The sequence below is a fragment of the Dromaius novaehollandiae genome, chromosome 5 (assembly GCF_036370855.1).
Source record: "Dromaius novaehollandiae isolate bDroNov1 chromosome 5, bDroNov1.hap1, whole genome shotgun sequence".
NCBI classification, from domain to species: Eukaryota; Metazoa; Chordata; class Aves; order Casuariiformes; family Dromaiidae; genus Dromaius; species Dromaius novaehollandiae.
The window spans coordinates 59,360,263-59,386,186 of NC_088102.1; the positions used below are offsets into that span (position 1 = coordinate 59,360,263).

Below are 25,924 nucleotides of genomic sequence, written 5' to 3' on the forward strand. Positions count from 1 at the left end.
CTTTTCCCGCCTGCAGTAAATGCTTCTATCAAATCCATCTTTTTTGATTGGTAAAGCATTAGTGATTGTAGCTTTTGAAGAAGAGACTCATTTTGCTTTTGTATTAAAAAGTAGAAGCACTTGGTAGGGTTCTTTCTGTGGGTCTGCCAGCAAACCATGTAACAGTCTGTCAGTATTCACATAAATAGAAATAAATGGGAAAAATATTCTACTTTTCTTTCAGGAGTTGCTAAGTCGAACATCATTAGAGACTCAGAAATTAGATCTAATGGCTGAAGTTTCAGACCTGAAGATTAAGCTGGTTGGTATGGAAAAGGAGCAGAGTGAATATGAAGAGAAACAGAACAAAGCTGAGGTGAGCTTCTTTCCTTAGCGGAACTTCTTTTATTCTGTCATGTGTCTATGGTATGCTATCATACACCCGAGTTCTTGAGCTGTAATCAGCATGCAACAGGTCTCCTGTACTTACAGCACAGTCTGTATCATTCATCCTGTTAATTCAGTGATGAATATGATTATAAATTTGGGGGATGTGGTTTCTTTTCCCCTCTCTCATTGTACTTTAAAGATTGCTGTTTGGCTTTAGTCAAGATACAGAAAGTCCCTTTCAGATGCATACATTAAAATTGTGATTTACTTAACCCTTTCCTATCTACAGGAGCTGAAGTGGCATGGCAGTTTGAGCCCTAACAGAGCTCTTGTATTTCCCCATTTATGCGGGAGAGAAGACCACCAGCTCAGCAATATTGGGAATGCTACAAACATTTGTATGCAGAGGCCCTTGCTGATTTTAATGCATTCATGGCACTTAGGAACAGAAGGAAAGAAAAGGGGAAGGGCATTTTCCTCAAATGGGTATTTTTCCTTGTGGTTGCATAATAGATAGATAGTGAAAAAAATATACACATTAGAGGAAATTCTAATCTGTACTGCCTTTCAGATACAAAGAGTTCCAGACACCAAAGAAGCTTAGCTTTTTACCATGCTGGTTAAGGAAGAAAGTATGAAACAGGGAATCAGTATGAACAACAGGTCCATAATCCATTTGCTTTATGGAGCCCAATTCTCTAGAAGCCTCCTCATGGCAGTGAGCAAGCAGGTGGGAGCTGGGAAGGAAAGGGATTATGGAAGACGCAACTATTCTGACGAGTTGTCACGTGTTGCGCTGCTCAGTGCTCCTGTAAGGGGACAACTGGCAGGGGAGGATTAGTAGAGCAGTGGCTGGGGCCAAGATTTATACTTTGCTGACTGAAAAAAGACTTTATGTTCCAAGCAGACTTATGAGAATTTGAAATCCAGGCAGTGTTAGAAAACTGCTCTCCATGATGTTGCTAGTGAAATATTTGATAGCTACTAATTAAGCACAAGTAATTTATCTGCACTGCCATAATACATTTTGGGTGTGTTTATTTTTTGATTTATTTATCCTCTGAAGTTTTCTTCTGGGATGAAAAGATAGCTTAAAGGGAGCAATTTCTGGCACAGGTTGCAAGTCAGAGAGGTACCAGCTGCTGTTTTTACCATCTGTGGCCTTCTCATGCTCTTTCACCCACAGCTGTCGGTGTCTTGTGTACAGAAGGCCTAAGCAGTCTCATACTACCTGAACATTTAACAGGTCCGTGCAGCACGGTGCAGCTCTAGAGATGGCAGCCTGCTCCCAGCTACCGTCTGCCTGAGAGGCCTTCAGCACTTCCCGTGACATGCTGAATGCCAGGAAGAGGCTGCTTGAATTATTGCAGGACAGGCACAGTCAGCCTGACCCCTGGAAGGCAGCAAAGCACCTGGTGGTGCTCTTAAGTGCTTGGTGGGTCTGGGCCTGTGAGGAGAGAGTGAGGCTTCTGACCTGAGAAATCCTTCTGCCACTGCAGCAAGGTGTGTGGCCCGCTTGGACGGAAGAGCTGAGCTCTAGAGGCCTGGAAGCCTTTGTTGTATTGCTGAGTGAGAGGAAACATCTTGGTGAGATGGAAAAGGATTCTAATCTGATGGAAAAGCTGAGAATCATTGTGTTAAGCACGCCCTGAATTATTAACTACCCTAAGGTCTGGTTAGATTTCTGGCTTGCTGGAAGTTGCAAACCTATGTATACAAAGCAAGAAAAATGGGCATTGTAACTAAAGCTGTGGGAAATGAAGAGAGCTTATTTGGTTTGCTTGTTGAGACTTTTTTTAATGATTTCAGATTGTTCCAAATAATTATTAATCCAAACGAAAAGGGGTTGTTTTCAATCAAATATGGTGCTTGCTTAAATTCTAATGTTTTAACCCCATTTCATCTCCTTTTATTGTAAATTTTACTAGCTTTTAAGATGAACATAATTTCAAACAACGGGATGAAATTTTTTAATATATTTTCTTTATACAGTTTGACAACAAATACTACTTAAATTTGGTATTAACACTGAGGGTCTTCCCATGCTCACTGCATGACTACATCTTTTTAGTAAATAAATCATCCTTAAGTAAGCAAACAGCCTACTTTTAGTTGACTCTTGTTTATGCCTACAGAATTGTGTTGTGGTAACGTAATTGCTACAGAGTGACACAATTCTCCAACTTGACAATGATTGAATGAAATTAATCTTGCTGTAATTGTATCTCTGAATGTCAGGGCTACCACAGCATGCTGTTACAATATATAATGTATCAAATGAAATTGTAATAAATATTTTCACACAAGTGGGAACAAAGCTGTGGGTGACAGAGCTAGATCCTTTCTTATACACCACAGTTTGCCAACTGCTGCTTTCAAGGCTGAATTTAGGATTAACAAAGGTCAGTGGAGCAGTGATGGGATGGTTTTGCCATTGTCAGAAGTATTAGTCCTTGGTCCTAGCACAGGTGTTCCAGAGGTACCCTCTAACAACCATTTTAAACAGCCTTTTAAGTATACTGCATATCTGACCCTGCCATTTCTATATATAACAATGGGCTTAAAAAAAGTTTTAAATGAGATGTGCAATTGCAGAATAATTCAGCTAAACAATATTTGCAGTCTATACTCTAGTTTTGTGTCGGCTTATTTCACAGCAGCTGTTTCCAGCCAGATAGAATTCATCTATAGAATTATCTCTCTGGTTGGGTTGGAGAAAAACAAAGCAAATCAAGATATTCTTCTAAATATGAGTGAGTTTTAATCTGTCAGGTTCGTTTAACTTTGTCTTGTGCAGCTGTGCTTTAGTTTTAGTTTTAGTTAGCAATAAAGTCGATCAAGTATCTCTAAGCTCTCAAAGGTATTAATTCCACACTGAATGCCACTTGTCTCTGGCTTTTCAGAAGCGCGCTAAATTTAAAGTGCCTTTTTTGTATATATACATATAACACAGGGGCCAAGAGAATAGCTGTTTGTAAATGGACAGTCTTCCTCAGAGTTCTGTCATTTTAATTATCTTTTTGCAGAATAATGTTCTCTTGCTTTTGCAGTGGTGCTACTGTGAAGGTTTCTGAAATCCCACCAAAGAAAGTTTGTGTTGCTTTTCCCTTACCTGAGAAGTCTTAGAATTTTGGAAATGTGTTTACTTAATGTAGCAAGGTATGTAAGAGCAGCATTAGTAAGTGATTTGCTGCAGCTCAGATGTCTCAGATATCTGCTCCACCCATACATAGATAAAAGAGGCCTTGTGTTAGGAGACTGCAGGAATAATCGTCTGCTTCAACTTGCTTAACAGGCCCTGTTCTCTCCTGCTTGCCTCTTCTGGCAGGTGATAAGTTCTGTGGGGTTTATTTTTCTGCATTGAAGATCTGAAGTTTGTTGTAAGCTGTTGGAAAGGATTTTGTGGCTGTTGTGTGGACGCTTCTGAATTAAATATCTAGGACACAGTTATTTGTAATTTCAGAGAAACTTGAGTCAGCGAGCCAAATATCTCTTCCGGTCCTTTTTATTGCACAGCTTATATGATTTAAGCGTTTTGTGTCAGAGACGAGTGTAGACTGAGACCTTGATGTCTAAAAGAAAACAAGGGAGATGGGCGTGTGGCCTGACAGTTCCCCTGCAGTTCATGCTGCTCAATGAGGTATCTGGTTGTGGAAGTGATGGTAAAAATGAAACAAAATCTAACCATGAAAGATGCAGGGTTGTGGGTAGTATCTAAATTGTAAATAAACCTGATACTCCTATTGTTCTGCTTTACAATGCTCTGATAAGAGGACAAGTTAGCTAGAGGGACATTCTCCTCACCAGTGTCCTACTGGGTCGCTGTAAAGCAACTAATGCAGCCAGTGAACATAGGAAGGATATAGTTTCACCTAGATGAGCTGACGCTGAAGGAAGCTGTCTTTTCTTACCAGTGCAGCCCTAGCAAAACATGTCAGCCTATAAAAGGCTGGATATATCAGAGTTGGTATACTGGAGGCAGTGCTTTTTCTAAATTCCTTTTTTTCCTTTTTTTGGTTGTTTAAGGAGCTAATCCTCATTTACATTCATCAAAGCTTTGTTGAATGAGAGAGGATGAGCATCAGCCCTACCGTGAGGTTGATTCGGTAGAATGTGCATGAAGTGAAACATACACAACTGCTATTCTGAATTTCGTTTTAAGCAGAGTACCCAAGAAAAATAGCTAATTGGTGTGAAACTTTTTTAGCTCACTGATGTGTATGCTTTTGAAGGGGAATCTTTGGGAATATTTGAAGTTGTCTGTGGAAGCTGGTGCAGTTCAAGATTGGCTCTGTTAAGTATTTATCTGTCTGGAATAATGTAAATCCTGTCCTTGCAGTAAGCAGTAGTTGTTCCCTAGCATAGGTGTAGCCAGCTTTCAGATTATTGAATCACAGGGGAATTGAGATTACAGGACTGTTATGCATTGTAATTGAATAAAATAATAAAAAAAAGTCATGCCCTGTTTTCTCTTGTTCTCTCCATTAGTAACTCTTTAACTTCTTTGGGAAATGCATTAATCTTATCAAATTTATTCCACTTGTCAATGTATATGAAAATTAAGAGAAAGACTCTCCAAATTTATAATCTCTGAGAAAATACCCAGGACTATTTGCTGCTGAACTAGGGAGTTAAAGTAAAATGTTATATAGACTATAATATTTGTATTTGGTGGTTTGCTTTCAATAACTGCAATTTTTTGTGTATCAGGGAAGCTGGCCAGCATATCAGTGCACTTAGAGGTCATTGCTTTTTCTTCTATGATACTCTTTTGAATTCTCTTACATATGTTTCTTAACTGCGTCTTAATGTCACAATACTGTCCAGCTGGATACAGCAAAATAGCAAGCTAGGTTATGTAGTATTTTTCTGACCCTTGCTAGAGCTGGAGACAGAATTACTTTACTAGTAAGTTCTGTTTATAAAAAGGCAAAGTAGATATGGCCTTAACTGAGCACTTGGCAATTTTTTCCTAGTAGATGATTTGGCTGCGTAAATTGATGTAACCAAGTCCATTTCAGGGGAAGTCTGCCTTTCAGACAGCGTAACAAAATATATTCCAAATTTTCCTGATATCTGACTTTGGCTGGATAAGTTACTAAAAATGTGGGGCAAATTCTGATCTTCACATTGGGATCAGAATCACAAATTACTCTGGAAAATAGATTCTGTTGTGTTTAAACTGTAGCTCTATGCAGTATTGCAGATTTATACCCATTCGCACATACTTCATCAGAAGGGAAACACGTTATCTGTCTTTTTATAGTTTACCTGTGATATGCTTCATGTACTCCTTTGTGCTGCAACTGTAGAAATATCTTCTTTGCATCTTGTCTTCATTTTCCTTCTCACCTGTCTTTTTTTTTTTTCTTCCCATGTTTTCAGTCAGTAGTGAACCTGATCAGTGAGCTACAGGAGCAGATGTGTAGACTGCAGCTGGAAATTAATAATAGAATCCAAGAAAGAAAGTCTCAAGATAGGAAACCTGACTTGACACCTAATGGTCCTCAAGCTAGTCCAAGATCAGTGGTAGAGACCCTCAGCCAGAAGAATTGCTCTCGGTGTGATGTACGAGAAGTACACCTTAGCAAAAGCTTGTGTATTTCCTCTTCTTTTACAGAAACTAAATTCTGCTAACCAGAACTGTGTTGTGAATTGTTGGCATTAATCTTTGTGGCTTTTGTTAGTAATAGTGCTGTGGTTATAAAAAATACAAAAAAAACAAAACAAAACAAAATCCCAACACTGGGACAAATTTGGTCACCATTGACTACAAAAGCACAGATATCTGTAAGAACCATTGCATCTCTCAGCTTTTATGTGATTTTTATTTTATTTTTAGGTCACAAGTTCATTCTCTTTTAGCCACTTTTTGTTTTTGTTTTGTTTTTTCTGTTTGATCTGCAGCATGGTTTGGTAATTTTCCTCAGTGTAATGTCACACTAGCCATGCGTTATAGTGCATCCTAACCAATCTTCTCAACACAGAGGATAATTAGTTCTTGAATATCTTAAAAGCTTAACACAGGTATAGAATACAGTTTCAGGTAAGACTATCTGGAAGGTGCCTAAAAATAATATGGAATGTATCCTTTCTTTTTATTATGATGAAGTGAATGAAAGGAGCCATAATAAGAATAATCTACTTGTACCATTAAAAATAACAAATCTAAAACATTTTTTTAAATTCTCTGACATCAGCAGTTATGAGAAAAGCATTTGTGAATTTACATTACAAATCTTCACTTTTATCTGATCAAAACTATGCCACATGTCAAAGCAAAAGCTGTGCATAAACTTTTTAAATCAACTGAAGGTGGAATGATATTGTAAACTTGAAAAAATACAACTTAAGATTTGCTTTTAATTCTGTTTGCTTTACATCTACATCTCTTTAATTAAAATGTGGATCCTCAAAGCTGATTCTACAACTAATCTGCTTATGTTGTGAGGGTGTTTTCACTAATTTTTCTCATAGGTTAATTTTACAAAAATAACTCATTTGGATATGATGATGATGCCTACTGTGAATATAGTGCTATTGTTTTTGAGCTCACCTCTGTCTGGAACTGATTAGTGAGCTGTTAGACTACCATGCAAACTGCATATTGGAGAGAGAATCTGAAAGCCAACTCTGGGAGTCATTTACGATAAACATTAATTTAATCCAGGACACTAGTATGGTTGCTTAATGTATATGAAACTATACAGGAACCTAGAATTAGGTTACGCTTCCAAATTGCTGCAATCTAGAGTTCATTTCAAGACATTTGGTCTTGTCAGAGATACATCAAGGATTTAACACTGTTGGCCTCAAGAATGAGCATTAAGATATGATTCTGTCAAGGGAAGGGAGAAGGGAAATTCAAGAGACAACTTTGTCAGAGGAATAGAGAATATTAAAAACCCTGGGGGCTGCAGCTCTACACTGCATCAACTCAATTTGGAAAGTGGCAAACATCAATGTTGAAAGTAGCATACTGTAGTCAGTCAAATATGACTATGAATGTATGGTATTGAATGCCTGTAACATGTTAAATATTATTTAGTCTGAGTGTTATTTTTCTTAGATAAGTAGCTTAAATACCTCTTTGGGGGGAACAGTTAATGCTATATGTGACTGACAGTTGTGGACTTAACTAATTTCCACAGAGGCTCACGTGACTTCACCAGGGTCATCTGTCTTCCTTATTTGACTGAGAAATTTGCTCATAGTTTCAGGTAGAGAGTTTGAGAAAATATTCCTTATAATGATCTCTGAATTAAAAATAGTTTTTGTCTACTTAGTCTAGGCCACAGTTCTTTATGCGGATGGTTCAGTGTTTATTACTGCATGGTCCGTGCATGATCTTTAATTTGAGACCACAGAAAATTATTATTTACCTGAGTAATCTTACATTTAGCTATTCTTCTTCCTTTGCAGAGTTTGCTACAGGAACTTAGACACCTCAAAATTAAAGTAGAAGAACTGGAAAATGAAAGAAATCAGTATGAGTGGAAATTGAAAGCAACCAAAGTAAGCAGAATATTTGGTATTCACTAATGACAGATTTACTTTTCTTACAATTGCCTTGTGTCATTGGTATAGGTAACTACGAAGTCAGGCTTTCTTGAACCATCTGTGGAATAAGTATTTTGGCTTAAAGTTTTTGTAGCTTCTTTTTGTGCCTTTTGCTCCCTTCCCTGAAGTTTCCAGACTTCTACCTTTTTCTTAAAAAGAAGCAATTGGACTTAGAAAAGAATTGTTCTGAGAAGAGGCCTCCTTTGAAGGTTTTCTGTCTTTCATTTCTGTCATGGTGACAATAGAATAAACTTTCCAGGCTGAAAATCATTGTAAGGGAGAGACATGCAAAGCTGGTTGGGTGTTTGCATACTCTGGAATTTATTTTAATAGACACTGATCCCAAAACGCACCATTAGATCACTACTTTGACTTCATATATATCAAAGACCATGCCTGCCTTACCCCAAATTGACCTTAATAACTCCTGGAAAGCTGTCAGATCTTAATCTGGAGATACTCAATATTTGAAATACTGCATCATTTTTGCCAGCAATTTATTTCATGGGTTGAACATTCTCATTGTTAAACAGTTGCGCTTTATTCTAGTTTGAATTTTTAGCACTTTTTCCACTGGATTAAGAAGCACCTTATTATTTTTCCCTATTGCATGTATACTTTCATGCTGTAATCACATTCCCTTCCCGCATCCTATACGTACTACTGTTTTTATGAATGACTGATTTTTTTGAGCTGTAGCTGGATCTTGGAAAAACATTTCAAGTTATTAAACTGAGGGGTTTTTGTAATATTTGATAGCCTGATCCAGGAATGACAGATACATATTTATTTGTATTAGCATTTCTTTGAGAATTATCAGATGAATAATGAAATTGGCTATCTTACCTTTTTTCATATTAAGATAATATCTCTTATGTTCATCAAAATATGTTCTCTCTGAAGTGGTGACATTGAACAGTCTTTGGGAAAATATTTTGCTAAACAGTGTGTGGCCAACTGACGAGAGAGAAAGATTATGAAAAGTATAGAAGAATGAGGAAAAAAAGAAAGGAAAATAGTAAAACCATTGAGTGAAAGAAGATATAGGTGCAGAAAAGAATAAAAGTGCAGGGGAAGAGAAGAAAAAGAAAAATAATTGTAAAGATGCCAGGAATGAGAAATGAAAGAAAAGTGTATTTAAGAGAGCTATAAGATCGAAGAGACCAGAGGAGACAAACCCAAATCTAGTATTAAGAGGTCTGCAGCTTTGTCGTCTTGTTGCTCCAGCCTCTTAAATGAGACTGCAATACTTCCATGACTGGATATAAAAAGCACATTAGTCACTAGGAAGTGTGGGAGCCTTTCTGGGATGTAACAAGGCACATCCTTCTATTCCACGAGGAATTGCAGGCAGAGTGGTGATCCTATGCTGCCATCCAGCTGCTTGCTTCCTGGTGAAAATATGTGTTTGTGTAGAATAAATAGAACTAAATAGGTCATTTTTTCCCTGTCCAGATAATGTTTGGTGTGCTAGTTTTTTTCCCCCTTTGATTTTAATATTTTGAGAAGCTGGTCACATGTTAGTGCTTTTGGTTTTGTTTAACTGCAAGGAATTTTGCTGCTTTGCTTTTAATGGAGGAAATGCAGAATGGTAAGATATACAGGCTTTAATGCTCTGAAGAAAATCTTAATGAGGTTATTACCTCAGTAAAGCATGCTGTTGCCAGGTTTTCTTAGAGATAGGAAAAAAGATGAGAGTCACTGTATTTCATGCCAGACAATCACAGAATTCTTTTCCTTCTGTATTCTTGAGGCCTTTAATGTATGAGATTTTATCCTGATCTGGAGGCAGTGCAAATGCCAGTAAGTGCATATTAACCACTGAATTCTGTTTCATTAAAGAATATTGTTTTCCAAGCCATGCTTTGCTTCTATCATATTTGCTACCTAACATAGCTGATGTGTGTGAGGAAGAACAGTTTTGTCATGCTGTTGGGAAAACGGGTCAGCATTAATAGGTTCTCAGTTACATTAATAAGTTGTAACTAGAGTTAAAAAACAAAATATCTTTTAAAAATTGCTTTGTCATCTTTTAGTGGTCTTTGAGCAGGATTCAGGAGTTTCCCTATAATAGTCATTATATATGGCCAGCATTGCAGCATTGAGAGCTTTCCATCAGTTCATCTATCTGAGTCCTTAAAAATTTAATCTTTCCCACAAGTCTCTTCTCTGAGAGCTAACTGCATGGAAAAAAAATGAGTTTCTGTAAAAGGAAAAGGATGGTGACACCAGGAAATGTATTAAGGTTGTTAGCGTTTATAAAATGTCCTGAACTGGGAACAGGACATCATTCAAAGGAAAGTGTTTTGCTTAGAAGTCATCTAGTTCATGAGGAAGGGCAGAGAATAGGTGATGATTGTATTCTGAATTTGTTGTACTCTCTTTCAGGCTGAGATAGCCCAGCTTCAAGAACAGTTAGCTCTCAAAGATGCAGAAATTGAACGCTTACAGAGTCAGCTATCCAGGATGTCAACACATAATGAAGTTGCGGAAAAAGGTAGGAGGAGGGAAATTAAAGCTTCACCTATTTTACTTCACTTTGGTAGCAGTTTGGCTCAATATTTCAAAGCAATATAAGAAGGTACAAGAATGTGACCTCATAGAATTTATTTTGGAAGGAAGAATGGTGCAGATTTATTTGGCTTTCTGATAGAGCAGATAATTAGATATCCAAAGGGCAGTGAAACTTTCTCTAAAGAGAATTTTCTTATAATTTGAAAGACTTGTTTTAGTGTTTCCTGGAAACTGTTTTTGTGTATACCCTCAACATTTCCTTGAAAAGTCTTCATAATTACCATTTTTAAGAACAAAATTGTCATAATAGTACCTCTGCATAATGTTTGAGTATTCAAACATCCTAAAACTTATTTGTTGATGGACATCTCTTTGTTCAGGGCTGTATCCCAGATTTCTGTTTTAAATCTGCATAGTTAAAGATTAATGGCAGATAAACCTATACCCTTTGATCTCAGCCAGTAATATCATAGTTCTCTCCAATACTGACGCCCTGGAGCTTCTGTCAATTGCTGGGTTGTGGGCAATATGATATTAGTGACCTTTTTGTTCTATAATACTGACTCTTATTGGCACAAGAATATTAATGTGTACTGTTATGGTGGTGCATCAACTTTTCTGCACTAATTTCTTTTCTGGATGTTAGTTAACACACACAAAGAGTGCCTGCGTGAGAGGTGACTTCTCAGGTGCCTTATGCTACCGTCTCTTAGTGCTCACTAAATGTCTCCTTATGAGGATAAATGCAAGTGTGTCTTTTTCTAGAACAGGACAGTCTGTATTTTGGCTGTTGTTTGTTCTAAAGAAGTGAGAGTCCTTTCAAGTAAAGCACTAACATATACTTAGTGCTAATTTCACTCAGCAGCAGAGCTTCTGCATGTAGAGTACTGCATGTCTTACTAGAAAATTAGTTTCTCTAACAACAGTGTTTTGGACTCTGCTACTAATAGACTTGTATATTTTCTATTGGATTCTCACATAATTTATAGTATTTCAAGAGAAAAATAGTTGTATGACAGTAAATCAAGAGCTCAACAACTTTCAGCTTCCAAGCAGTGCATCTATTCCTGTTCAAGCTGAAGACGGAGATAAAACTCTCCTTGATTCCAGTGGGAGAAGAATCCAACCCCCTAGATTCTTTAGGGTACCTTTAAGGGACCTGCTTAGACTATATTTGAATGGCAACAATATGCAGTAGTAACAGTGTCTCTGCAAAAATGACCAACTCATCAGATTTTAGGTGGTCTTCTGAGTTAAGTAGAAAAATGTTAAGATATTTCCAGTGTGCTTGAATGCATATTCTAATTAAGTTGCAAACTTTATCTAATTTGTGCTTTTTCTACATACTTTATTTGACTCTCACCATTTACCATCGTAGAGGAAGTTTATAGGAGAAGGCTAAAAGAAAAACGTAAGCCTTGCAATTCACTTTTGGCTTTACCTCACTGTTCCTTTCACACACAATATAACTAAAATGCATTCTGCAGCAATAATTCAATGTCTGTTTACATTTGGCTGTCTAATTGTAATATACATGAGACATTGCTTTCATGGCTTGCAGCAAGCAGACAGCTACTTGCCCTGCTTAGTAAGATTTCACTTCAGAAAAAAAAATATCAGAGGTTTAAAAATCAGATAGTTGGACTTCAAAGGGACGTGTTCAAGGTTAACGGAGCCAAAACTTAACCTTTACCTTTCTTATTTGTTTGTGTGCAAAACCCATGCAATAGCTGGAAAGATCACTTTAACTGAAAGCCTCTTTCCTTGGAGGGAAAGGTTTGGGCTGCTTTTTTTAATCAGTGCAATAAAATTTTTAAAAAAGGGCTGAATAAAAATATATTTACATACTTGATGTTCTTATATATATTGTAAGTAAATTTTGCTTTAAATATGTTTTAAAATACCTCAACACCAGTTCTTTTTGAAGTCTAAAACTTATGAATAGAAATTAGTAGAACTGTGATTTTAATGGCTTTTTAAAAATCTTCCAATTGCTTGCCCACTGTCTGCTGGCTTTAGTTTTTGATTTGTCTGTGTCTGTGCATGTCTTGTGTTACTAACAGTTCTTTTTCACAAGAGAAATGTTTGCAAAGTTCATTTACTCGTTTTTAAATGTAATCATTACAAGATTTTTTCAAAAATACTAACCAGAATAAAATAATTACAGTTTCTGCAGGCTATTTAGATACGATATTGTATGTTCAGCTTTTAGTTGGAAATCATTTAAAAAAATTTTTTTTTACAGTATTAATTCTCTTTCTCCTCTCTCATTTCATGCCTATTACATCTGTTTTTCATAGTCTTTTGTGAAACAAATGGGTCTGTTCTAATGTCAAAACATGAATTCCTTGAGTGACAGCTACTACAGATAGACTGTTTTAGGTTCTGTCTCCTCCATCATCTAGACTTGATTTAGTACAGGTTGGTACTGGAGGACTTGATAGTAATAGTATGTAGAAAACAAATGAAAGATTTGGTTTAGCAAGGTTAGGATGACACGATTAACAAACCTGTATGTTTTCGGAAAGTAATTTTTAAGTGTTTTTGACTACAACACATCTGAATAACCTCTGAATCTATCTAGTAATACTAAGTTGTGCATGATGCAATTTTTTATTGGCTCTTCATGTAGATTTTAACTCATTTACTCATACTCAGATTTTTTATGAAAAATAGGTTACAAATTTTTCTCATTAGAGGCTGTCAGACAAGTTTTTGTTATTTTTAATCTTCAGGCTTCATAAATATCCTTGAACTACTTCCCATAAACTGGAGAATCTCTTTCCCGGGTGGAATGTAATTAATTTCAATGATGCTAAAAATTATTTCTTTAAATGTATAAACAGAATACACACTCTCATCTTTTGCAAAAATAAGCTTCATTGTTTCTTTTTTTTTTAATATACTTTCCTTTTGGAATATAAAATGAGATTATGCAGTATTTTGTAAGCAAAACCAGCACGTTTGTGTCATGTGACACTTTTAATAGTTCTGCTTTTGAAAAGCTTTAAGTTAAGAGGGACTACACTGTTAAATTACATTTATCTGCCATGCCACTGACATGGTTTGGTTATTTATAAGAACATAGGGAAAGTATCACAAAACAGATATCATTTAGAATAAATATAGCAAGTGTATTTTTCTTACGACATTGTAAAAAATGTTCTTAGATCAAGAAGTTCAGCGCTTGAAGATAGGAATGGAAACCTTACTGGCTGCAAATGAAGAAAAGGTGGGAAAACAATCTCTCTGCGTAGTAAGAACAAAACAATGGTTGTGAATCTCTGTAATGAGCTGAACAATGTGCTTTCCTTAAGGGTGCTATCGCTCTGATTTTTGGGATATCCCATGAGGTTGTGGCAGAAGGTTGGTTTTTAAATGGGAAATGGTGGTTGACCCTACTAACCTAGCTGCAGAACTTGGTAAACGGAGATAATTCCAGAGAGGAGCAGAAAGCCAAGGCTGTAATGAGCGGAATCTCTTGTTTTCTGCTATCAAAAAGATCACTAAGGCTTGGTCAGGCAACTTTTCATCTTCCAGACTTAATCTGAAGTGCATTGATATCCCTAGTTTAGATTGTGATATAAAAGGAAAGCCAAATGGCCTCCTGGGGGAAGGGGACCAGGATTTAAAGATAAATAAAAGCCAAAAAAAAGTTTTTTATGAGGCACGTGAGAGTCCTGATCCTGCTTTCTGGAAGAGCAGGCCAAAATCACAGAAATGAATGGGTAGTACTGTGTTTCCATAAGTTAAAAATGTAGGACTTTAAATATGATTTCATTTAATGCTTTTACAGGACCGTCGGATAGAGGAGTTAACACTACTGCTAAGCCAGTACAGGAGGGTCAAGGAGATCATGCTTGCAGCTCATGGTAAAATATGTTTGTGAATAATTTCCTGGTATCAGGTCTTTTAAAAACTGTGCATGCTGCTACTACTGTTTGTTGTTCTTTAAATGTATGCATATAATAATATATATTACATTATGCATAAATACGTATCAGAGAGTTGAGGGTAAGTATACATTTTTTTCATATATAGAGGGAAAGCCACAGTATGCCTTGAGCAGGTTCTACATTATTGTCTGTAACTTGCAGATATTTCATTTTTGGTTCTTATGCTGTAATTAACACAAAAAAATAGGGTAAAATCCATCTGGAGATTTAGCTACACCATTCCTGTTCCAAGAGACTTCTGTGGCTGAATCTTCTGCTCAGTTCTATAAGTCTTAATCTAAAAATGTTCTTCTGAGTTCATAGTAAATCTCTCCTTGGAGCACAATTTTGGGGCTATATGTTGTTCTAGATGGTGTCTTTAAGGATTCTGACTGATAAGGAAGGGTGGTTGATGAGACTATTTCTCTGGTTGTGCAGCTGTATGAGCTGCTCATCAGTTGGTTCTGAAATGCTGCAGTTTTACCTCATTGTGTGGTAAGGCAATCTGAAATCAACAACTGCATAGCCAAAAATACTCTGCTATATACTGCAGTCGGCAGGAGCTGCTGGTGCAGAGCTGCTACACCAGTGCAGTGATGGTTGGGTGGGCAGCTGGGGCAATGCTTTGTTAGCGCCTTCACACAGTGCTGCCCCTCCTCACTGGTTAGATTCCCATAAGACTGAAAGCCTCTTCCACAGTGCAGTCCCATGTCATAAATCCTTCAGGGGCAAAGCTTCAGCTCTCCTTTTTCCTTTTTCCCTGCTGCAGGTTGCCATCCCCTTGGTTGTGCTAACTCAGCTGTTTATAGAGCTGTGCTCTCAACTGGGTCATCTGGGTAAAAGAAAAGTTTTGATGTCAAAGAATACATTAAGTTAACTATGCTTACAAAAGAGGAAAACTGTAGTAGAAATAGGAAAATCCAAGGAGGCTTGGTTTGCAGAGGCCAGGCCAAAAGCAGTTGTAGCAAGAAGGATGAAAAAGAGGGAGGAAACAGCAGGACAATCATGTGCTAACATGGGAGTAGGGATAATTAGGAAAGTGCATTCAAATTAGTTAAAGGTATGAGTTTGCAGTTTTATTAAATTGCATTGAATCCCTCTTTAGACTCTCTTACTCAAAATTGAAGTGACATTCAATTTGATTTTACTTAATTATCTATGGGAAATGGATGAAGTGTAGAGATAGGTACTCAACAGAGTACCTCTGATATGCAATAGCATAGCCACTCAATAGAGTATGGGTGGTGTGCTACTGCTGTGACTGTTAGGCCATGAGTAACAATAAACAGTGCAAAATGATACTGGGAGACCTTAGTGCATGATGAGTCATAAATAATTAATTACGTCCTATATTCAGATTTCATACACCCCAGTTCAGTTCAAGAGTGGCAGTAATGATCAGCTGCCAGCCAGCCAGCTAGAGGTAAGAGAGGCAAAGTTTTCCTTTTATGTCATGTTTTTTATACTGAATTCCTCACAGGGAGTCTGATTTCAGGTGCAATTTGATAGTGTTAGGAAGACCCTTTTTCTTCTTTGCATCCAACATTTTGCTAAAAAGAACTGCAATGAATATAGTAAGTTCTGTCAGCCTTTCCCTCCTCTAGAAAAATGACCAGGCAAGTTCTGGTTTGGGGGGAACAACTGAAGAAAACGCCTGGCTGCTTCAGTGCGCTCCGTATTATATACTTAATTCGGAAGTTTGGTGAAAGTCTCTGTCCCATTTATTAATTACACTGCAGGAATGGGATGGAGTTTTAGGACAATCTCATTTTAAGTTGCCATCTTAGTTTTCAGCCCTAAATTTAGGGTTCAGGATGAGTTCTGCAAGGTCAGTTTTTTAATACACACTATCAAATGAATAAATAGAGTATTTTCAAGTCTTGTATTGCAGAATGGAAGCTTCTGTTTAGCACAAAATGAAAAGGAACAATAAATAGGTAAATTTGTTCTTAAATGCTCATTTTTAAAGAAAATCTCTCACTTGAAAGTGCTCTGAAATAAATTCCAAGGGAATGATTGTAGCTAATGGAGACATACCCTAGTTAACTTCCAAGATGCCCTTCGCCAAGGGTAGATGCTCTCTACAATAACACCTACAGGTCCAGTCTCCTTGGCCATACCCTGGTTGTACAGATTTGCACCATCTCTCTGTGTGCTCTGGTTTTTGGAGGAAACTTGCATGTGTGAGCAAGCCATGATGCTGTGCATTACTGAGGAGCTGGGACTGTAGGGAGTGTGATGGAGTCCACCTATACTAGTGTAGTCGCTCAGGCGATACGGAGCAGTGTTAACTATAGTGATGCTCAACTTCAAGATAAAAAATAAAAACCACGCCTGCATGGGAACTGGAGTGTGTATACTCAGTCCCTGTTAAGGTGCATGCTGTGATGGCTACATTATCACAACCCGAATGTGAGATAGTTACCTTGTGTGTCGCTGTAAGAGTCTCATGTGTTTGGGTTGCAGTCTCCCTGCCAAGAAGTATCTCCTTGATCTATTCATTTATTTATTTTTAGAGGTGGATTTCTGAAGTTCCCTTTGAAGTGTAGTCTCTGCTTTAAAACTATTTTTGGTAGAATCAGAGGGTTGAAATCTTCTGTCTCACATAACTGTTTCAAATAATTACTTAATTGAAATACAACAGATTGTAAGCATTGCTTATTTCTGTTTAAGGCAAGTGATAAATCATGTTGCCAAAAGATGACCGTGTCTTTATCATATGTGTCACATATGTTTAAAAAAATAAAGTCTTGGATTAAATTGGGGTATCTGCTTGAAACAGTCACTGATAGTAGAGTAAAATGTAAAAGAACTCTCCAGAGCTACTATAGATAGCTCTTTTGATTTTAGTTATTTGTGCTAATTGAGGGGCTGCCTACTAGGAGGGATAGCTTGTGACATTGCCAGCTTCAGTTTCACTTCACATCCTGAAAGGCTGGTGATCAGCATTAGGTTTGCTGGCAGCCTTTGTAGCTGAACGGCACAATAACCAAGTCCATGTCAAATGAGTTTTCAAGTGATGTCTCTTCTCAGTAGTGACAAGGCGAAAGCATAATTTTTGTTGCTTTTCTATAACAGACTAGTGCTATTGCACCTCCATCGCAGAAATTAGAGACTATTAATGTGTTCAGAGGTCAGTCTAAATTTCTCCATCATAGCATAGCTGCCCCTCTGTATCCTGTCTGCAACCTTGTGCACAGCAGACTTCCAAAAAATTTCTCATCTAAAATTCTTCAGAAATTTGCTGAGCACGAAATATTTAAAATGTGATTTCATATTATTGTGGCTTTGAAAATTAAAGATTAAAACTCTAATTAAGTAGTGAATTTGGAGTATTTTGCAGTATTTGTTTATATGAGAGATATCCAGAAAAACCTGGAACACATTTACCATGTTTATCTTTAAACTAAGTGTGGAATACTGGATTATGGTACGGATGGTGTCAAACATGCACACTTCCTGTAAAGTGAAATACTGTGAGAAAGATAACGGTACCAACTTGAACTTGCCTCAGAACATCAAACTGTAAACTACAGTGGTTCAGAAGCTGTCTCTTAAGCAGCTCAGCTACACACAACAGAGCAGGGCGGGCAACTAGAAGCGGTAACTTTCTTGCTCTAATAAATCAGTCTGCTTATGAGTCAGAGTCCTAAAGGGGGCTGTTGAGCAGAGAGGTACAAAAAGGCTGGTGAACCAAAAGCATTAGATGAAGACAGAAGTGGAATTTAGAGAGCAAAGTATTTAGCCTGTCTGAATATGATTCTAAATGTTATTTTTTGACCTGTTTATCTCCCTTGCTACTTGTCACCTTTAACGCTCCCAGGCTCTTCAGACAGAATTGTCTCTGGTGGCAGCGAAGAGGAACTTGAGACAACTTTAAGGAAGTGGAGTCTTTTGACTAATCCTCAAGGAGAATTATTTAAAACAGAGGTACATAGTAAAGATGTTTTAGAAGCAAGCTCCACTGTAAAAATGATTTGTCTGTATTGGTTTCTCTGTAGTAGCAAAGGTAATGTGGAGAAGGGTTTGGCCCTAAGTGAATTTTTGTGCCTGTCAATATGGGTTTGGTAGACTATATTTCAGATTTAGACACCACAGCTACAGGCTTGAAACCTATATTTTACATAGGCCTCTTCGGGAGAATTGTCACCGGCTATGCTATCTCCAGTGCCACACAAAACTATGGAAATCAGGCAAGACTTTTGTTTCATGTTTCTTGTGCGGATTGTCCTAAGTCTGTATTATTTAATATGTTAGTTGTGCCTGTTCTTAGCTTGGCAAGAACTTTTGGGTAGTTGTGAAAGTATTTGCCATGTGAATTCTACAACGCTTACTTGTAAGGTTTGAATTACAAGAATGAATGGGCAATTTTATAGATCAGAAGAAATATGTATTGTAGTGCTTACAACAATATTTTAAATTCTGATTTAAAGTGGAAGCATTCCAGTATCTTCAGCTAATCTAATCTCTCCACAAGAGGAATCCTTGGAAAACAGAAGTAGGTAAGAATGAATAACTTTACTTGAAAGGAAAAAAAAATACAGTCAGAATTTTTTTGATAATTCTGCTTTTTCCTTTCATTTTTCATGTTTTTGAAAGCCTTTAACTGTTGCGTACTGTTCTCAGAGAGTTACTGATGTCTACTTCGGCTTGGTTAAGAGCTTCTTAAAAAAATCATTAATAAATATTCTGTAATGTTTAAAACTAAACACTGGACCTTGTTGCTTTTCATTATCGATCAAAGTATGCCTTGCTGCTCTTTCTGACTTGGTATATTGCAGTTCCCAGTACTATGAGTTTTAGGCTGAAATATGACAAAACAAGTTTATCTCCCAATTATGATTTATCTGTTACATATAGACATTATGTGATTATATACAACTATCATATGATACCATTGTGGTGTATGCAAAGGTATTGTCTTGCATTAATTGTGCTGCTCTGGCCTGTTGTTTATTTTAAGGGTTCCGCAGAAAAAAAAGTCAAGTAGTCTAGAAGAGTTGCAGAGTGAATCCCTGGAAAAGGTTGGTTTATGTGTATTTAGAATTTCTGAGGTTTAATTTCAAGACTCAGATAAACGTTAAGTATACTCTTTCTGTTTTACATATAGCTAACTTCACCACCACTAAATGCGCGTGAAAAAAACCTAATGATATAATAGTTCATTTTTCATCCAATATCTAAGCTTAGAACAGTTTGACACACCCACATGTATACACCTTCAAACTCAGCTTTTCAACTTAAAGAGAATGAAAAACAATTTAAGAGAAATGCAACAAATAATGAGCAGTCATCTTCTTGAACTGCAGTATTATTTTGTTTATGGTTATGTGTTTTAAAAACAATTTTGTCTTCTAAATTGCTCAAATGTGAAGACAGCAAATCTTGAAGATAATTAAAGAGTAAATATTGGGACTAGGTATTTCCACATAGGACTCCTTTTTGAGTGTTTGCATGTAAATTTATCTGTCACTCCCTAACCTACACTTCTGATATAAATGGCATTACTGATATTTATGTTGCATTATTTAAACAGCAGGAACACTGTTGTTAATTCCAAGGCTTCGCTGCATTTCAGAATAAACTTTTCAATTTACAAAAGTCTCATTATGTTATGATCTAGAGGCTTGCTTTGTCATTATGTACACTGAATTCTTTTCTGCAGTTGTACTTAAATGTTGTGAGACTGTTGACATTTTATATGCCAGAATTTGTAGACTTAATACTAAATTACCAATGTACATTAATGCCATTTGAAAAGGATATTAGTGTAACCATATTCAATAGTAATGTGGTTATTCTAGTTCTTTAAATTTTCTTAAATTTGTTCTTAAACTTCTGAAGATGACAGCATCCAAGTAGAATGTTTGAAATTTATGTTGCACTCATTTTATTGTGGTAATACATATGACAAATGAATTAAGAACTAACATATATCATTCTATGTGGAATTTATGAAGGTCTGTTTTCTTTTTGTTAACTTTTAAAATACTGAATTTTCTTGTCCTATATTCAAAAACTTTATTTGTCTCTATGATGTGATGAGACTGCACTTACACATTTTGTCTGTAAATCTGCTGGTTCTCTCAAATCAGAGACCACAGAGGGACAAGAAACAGAAATATCACTATAGCAAGCCAGAACCATGTTCAGTAAAGCATTTAAATGTACGGCCTAATTTAGGCATGAGGCTTCTTAGTGAAATAAATAAGATTTACTTATATGTATGAGTGATTGGCTAAACATGAACTCACCATAACTTAATAAAAACTAAGCCTAAGATAACTTGTTTTGTTGACTCGGCACAGTAAGTCTTCGCTGCTTCTGTTGAATCCAGTGGAAGCTGTGCTGGGCACTGTTTCACTGGAGCTATTCTTTGCACAAAGCTCAAATTTTGATCACATTCAGCAATAATGAAAAGTAAAATAAAAAAATTGGCATCTCTGACCTAGCCATATTGACATTTCTGTCATTTCATTTCTACCACAACTTTTTTTGTGGTTTCAGATGGATACAGTGTTACATATGTTCTGTTTTAATGCCATTCACTAGCGTTTCATTTTAACCGTTAAAAAACTGTCATATTCCCAACTCAAGGCCAATTTACTGGGACTATCCATAAGCCTAAAAATGGCAAAATCCCTTAGCTCTCAACAGAACCTAAATAGGATCTGAATTTTATAAAGTGGTTTGAACAAAGGCCCATTTGTTGAATATTTTATTAAAATGAAATGAGGAGATAACAGACCTTGTAATATACTGTCAGTGCCTTATGTAGCATCACTGTCGTAGAAATCAGACTAAATTTGATGTTCTGTGTATGTATGTTAATACTAACATTTGTCTGTTACTTTTTTCCATATAACTCTGAAATTACCCTCCCTGCAACTCCATAGTATGTAGACGGAAATCCAGTACAGCCTGTTGTAGAACAAGAGGTATATTAACTGCAAACTCTTTTAACATTTATATAATGTGATATGCTGTGATGGTATGGCTCTTTTCACTTCGTACTCATTTTCTCTTTAAAATGTTTACATAGTTCAAGTACTGACAAACTTCAAGAAAGGGGGTAAAGATTTGAGAGGGAAATCTCTTTTTATCTAAAAGCTTTTTGAGTATGTGAGGTTGGAAGCCAAAGTTGGTCCATTTCAGAAAAGAAAGGAAGTGGTAATCTTGTATGATTGCAATGAGCAGTGAAATAATAGGTTCTCTAAGTGTTTAATTTTTTTGTAAAAGACTGGATATACTTCTGCACTTGCCAAAACAGGATGAGGGGGAGGGGCACAGTCCCCAAAACTGAGGAATCTGGACTATGATTTGCAGATTATATAGTCACAAAGATCTCTTTTGGCCTTGAAATAAGAACAAGATAAACCAGCGGAGAATTCATTAAATGTTTTATGTGTCATCCTGTCACAGAAAAGCTTGATCTTAATATTTCAAAATAGCTTTGTTAAAGTGGGGTTACTAAATAGGAGTATGCTCTATGTTTCTAGGCACTACATATGTTTCGCATATTTGCAGTACATTGTTCTGCTACATAAGCTCCTGTTAGTGTTGAAACAAACACTTATGAGCTTTTTTGAAAATACAAACTGAATGTATACTAACTACTCCCACTAATGTCAATTGGAGTTGCAGGTTCACTGCTTCTCCAGAAAAGCCTCTATATTTCTGTAATTTTGCCAGTTGTGGGATATGTTTTGCCCAGTGTGATGGCTCCTTCACCTTTTCACTTGGATTCATCAGTGTTGATGATATTACACTGAGTTTTTTAGATGGCAACTTCTACCATGATAAGTTTCCAAAACTGTAGACAAATACCTCTGTGAAATGCATACTTTGGTTGGAAAAGTATTGTTAGGCTCAAAATTATCAGATTTACATGTAAATTTTAATCTACCTATGTACAGAGTAAGATCCCCATTATGGAAAAATTGAATGCAAGGAAAATTAAGAGATTTCCTATTTTTAGCATAGCCTACATAGCAGTTCCCCTTCAATACAATATACTGAATACTGAGACTTTAAGGACCACCTCTTGTGAGCTCTGTTGCTGGCGGAGGGACCTCCCACTGTAAGCAATCTCTCTGATGCTAGCGACACTCTGTATGTGTGCAGAGACTGGGTGCCATAATTGCAGGCAATTTTAGCCGCCAAAATTACATAGAATAAGTCAGCAGCCGTTCGGACTAGTCCTAAAATATAGCTCAGTCCATGTTTTTCTTGCAACATATATCTGTGATATTGCAATACATTGTGCTTAGGTATTATATTATAATTAGCAATTACTATATAGCTTGTAGTTATTTAACTTAGATTTCTTTTTAAATAGTATTTGTAATGTTACAAAGAGATCATAATTCTTACCAAAGTGAAATTCCTGCAACTTAACTTAATTTGTGTTTTTTTTAAATATTATTAGTAGTCGTAGGCAACTATGTTTTGCCTGATTTGAATTATGCAGGTACTTTTGGCTTAAGGACGAAAAAATAATAGAGCAAAGAATGGGCTAAGAAACAACTAAATGCATTTATGGCACTATCAAAGTTGACCTTGTGAGGGCCAAATCATTACATGGTGCCAGGATCCTAGATGGAAAGGAGATAGCTAGAAAAATTCTTATGACGAAACCAAATAAAATATTACTCAATATATATATTATGTTTTAACATAATATATAGTGTAGCTGAAGAGGAAGGGAAAGATGAGAGAAGGCTCTATCTTAGCTAGAAAATGGTGGCAGCTGCCCATTTTGCTTAAATTGAATTATCTGTAAGAAGGAACATGGAGAGGGTGGTGTCATTTTCAACTGTAAACTGCAAATAGAGTTTTTCAACAACTTCTCTCAACTTTTAAATGAATATTGTGTAATGGATTGCAAATGCTGTAAGTGATTTGATTTCCTCCCCGCCCTACCCCACCCCTGTTAAAAAACAGAATAAGCCACTTGTGAAAGGCAGCAAATATCAAACCTTGCCGGGAAAGCTGCCTCGACCCGCACACAACGGAGAGCAGGGAGTGTACAGCACATCCAACTCAACAGATGTCTGTGGCCTGAACGACGAGGACAACAGTGCCCTGAGCCTGCGTATGTATTCGTGCCGCTCTGAGAGGCAGGGGGAGCATTATGGATGGAGGGGAAAAAAATCAAACTGTTTTGAAGGACTGGGACATAAGATGGTATATAATGCTATGCTGGAAAGTTCTGCTTCTTTTTTAAGGATGTACCAAAAATATTCCAGTTTACCTCACTGGGGAATAAAAGATGGGTTTAAGTTAGAGCGTTCTCTGCTGCACTGGATGATATAATTTGCTGACTTCACTGATAGCCTAAGTAATGAAGAGAGCCTTCTTCTGGAGATTGCGAGGAATGGGGAGAGCATCTGAAGAGTCAACAAATCTGTTGCTCAGAATTGGAGCTTTGGGAGATCCAAACATATGGACACTATGAATAATAAGTAGCAATCTTTCAGTCGGTCAATCACCTGAGCTTGCTGACCTTTTTCTTAAAAATACAAGCAAAAATGTGCAGCCAACTACAGCAAGACAGACAACTTGATAAAATGTCTTTTTTAAAAGTGTTTTCCCCAAGATACTAGCTTGCATGTTAACAAAAAAGCAGAAGGGAGGGGGGAAAAAGATGAAAAAAACCCTCCCTTTCCATCCCTCTACATTTTATTCTTTGACAGTTTACAGTACAGCCAGCACTAATGTAAGCATTTCAGACAAAAATCTGAGTGCCAGCACTATGGTTTATTGTAGCTTGTGGGGACTCATGAGTGAAAAATTAACTTGCTAAGTGCAGAAAAACATGAGCAGACTTAGAAATTGGAAGTATACTTGTATTGCACATCCATATATGTGTGTGGAAGCCTGTATTAAATTTCTTTTCAGTGACACCTTCAGCATGGATTTATTAACAGACAACACTACAGTCAGGCACAGAGCCAGGATTTGCCAAGGACTAGTGAGGTTGGGAGTTTAGTCACAAGTCACAAGAATCCCTCATGATTTTGAAGTGTTCCTCATTTAACTCTTTATTTTAGGTCCTATGGTCCTGATTTATAGAAGCGGCGAGGTACTGTAGGTTCAAGATTTCAATAAGCTGTGTTGTTTAGGTATTTTTAAAAGTTCTGTGATCACAACATTGGAGTTTCATTAATGGTCCACACTTAGTGAAATACAAGTGTAGGCAATGCATAGGCCATGCTATTATGGCTTTAACTGCAAGATTATCCAAGGATGATCAGTCTTGTAAAGGCAAGTGTTCTTTTTCTACAAAAAAGCAGTGAATCCTTAAATACACTGAATTAACAATTTTTTTTTTTTTTTTAATGTGGGAAGTTGGTTTATGTGTGCAGTACACCCATTACACTTTCATTCGTTTAAATTTGATGTAGTTTTAGACTGATTCATTGGAGATGTTCTGTGGCTTTTATGGAGCTATATAGTACATGCTTAGTATGTTAAAATTGTCTAAGAACAGTTAAATGATCATTTCTATATATTTAAGATAATTTGTACAGAATTCTTGGGTCCCATGCACACCTGCGCATTCGCTTTCACATAAAGCATAACTGCTTCTTTTCTGTTTGTTTCTGCTTTTAACGCTTAGCTCACTTCTTTGCTCTTCTGTAACTTTATTTTGCTGGTGTTTTATATCTTCTTTGCTTCTTCATCTGGCTTACTGCTTCTTGGGATGACTGAAGATCGCATCAGGAGTGTCAGTGCACCAGTGCTAGGTATCGTATCCAAACAAGACACTACTTCAGTGTAAATTTTTCTACTTATTTTTTCCTTTCTTTTTTCCTCCCTTTCTGTCTCCTATAAAATACTAATTCTGAGTGGGCCATCTAGGTTGAATTCCTTAAGTGCAGAACCCAAAATGAAATACCTCCTTTTGCTATACAGCGTTAGGATAGGATTTTTTTAAGATACTTACTCTTGGTCTCATTCTGCTTTCACTGAAGTCAACAGTAAAATTCCCAGTGATTTTGATGGAGTAGTTTCAGTATTCAGTATTAAGAGTAAGCAAGACAAAAGCTGCTCCAGTCTAAAGACTTACATGACCAAAAGCTTGTTTATTTTTTCCAGTTACTGTAGTTGGTCCAATAAAAGGGTTTTTTTTTAACCTCTCCCTACACAACTTCTTTTGTCAATGTCTTTAGACTACTGTAGCTACAACAGCATTTCTGCTAGTGGTAAGAACAGGGTTATTTTAAAACTCCAATGAAAATAAATTTTCACTATAAATTACTGTAAGGTATGAAATACTATAAATGGATCATCTCCAATATAAAGACGTTAAAGTGAATGTGTTTATGCAAATTGACTGAGCCACTGTTGTTATAGTAGCAGCTAGAAGGGGAGGGCCGTTTATAATGAACACGTGGCCAGGCCCGAGGTCCTTCTGATAGGAGGAAGCAGCGTGAACGCAGAGTTAGGATGAGCCTGGCTGACGCAGCACTGGTTCCAGGTCACTGCGACAGACTTTCGCACCATTCTCCCGGCCCTGACGTCCGGGCGACTCGGCTGGGACG

General features: G+C 36.8%; 1 protein-coding gene across 18 annotated transcripts in view; it reads left to right on the plus strand.

Annotated features, from left to right (window-relative positions):
* The window catches only part of PPFIBP2 (PPFIA binding protein 2), a 110,447-nt gene that overhangs the window by 73,328 nt on the left and 11,195 nt on the right, over positions 1–25,924 (plus strand). For 13 of the 18 annotated variants that reach the window (XM_064512952.1, XM_026104431.2, XM_026104432.2 and 10 more), the window contains 12 exons: positions 224–355; positions 7,792–7,884; positions 10,318–10,426; positions 11,822–11,854; positions 13,614–13,675; positions 14,240–14,315; positions 18,202–18,308; positions 18,507–18,571; positions 18,812–18,880; positions 19,342–19,402; positions 21,275–21,316; positions 23,322–23,472. In XM_064512952.1, coding sequence (XP_064369022.1) covers positions 224–355; positions 7,792–7,884; positions 10,318–10,426; positions 11,822–11,854; positions 13,614–13,675; positions 14,240–14,315; positions 18,202–18,308; positions 18,507–18,571; positions 18,812–18,880; positions 19,342–19,402; positions 21,275–21,316; positions 23,322–23,472 — 1,000 coding nt within the window. The remainder of the gene's footprint in view (positions 1–223; positions 356–7,791; positions 7,885–10,317; positions 10,427–11,821; positions 11,855–13,613; positions 13,676–14,239; positions 14,316–18,201; positions 18,309–18,506; positions 18,572–18,811; positions 18,881–19,341; positions 19,403–21,274; positions 21,317–23,321; positions 23,473–25,924) is intronic. The other 5 variants (XM_026104435.2, XM_026104441.2, XM_026104437.2 and 2 more) reach the window with 4 other exon arrangements.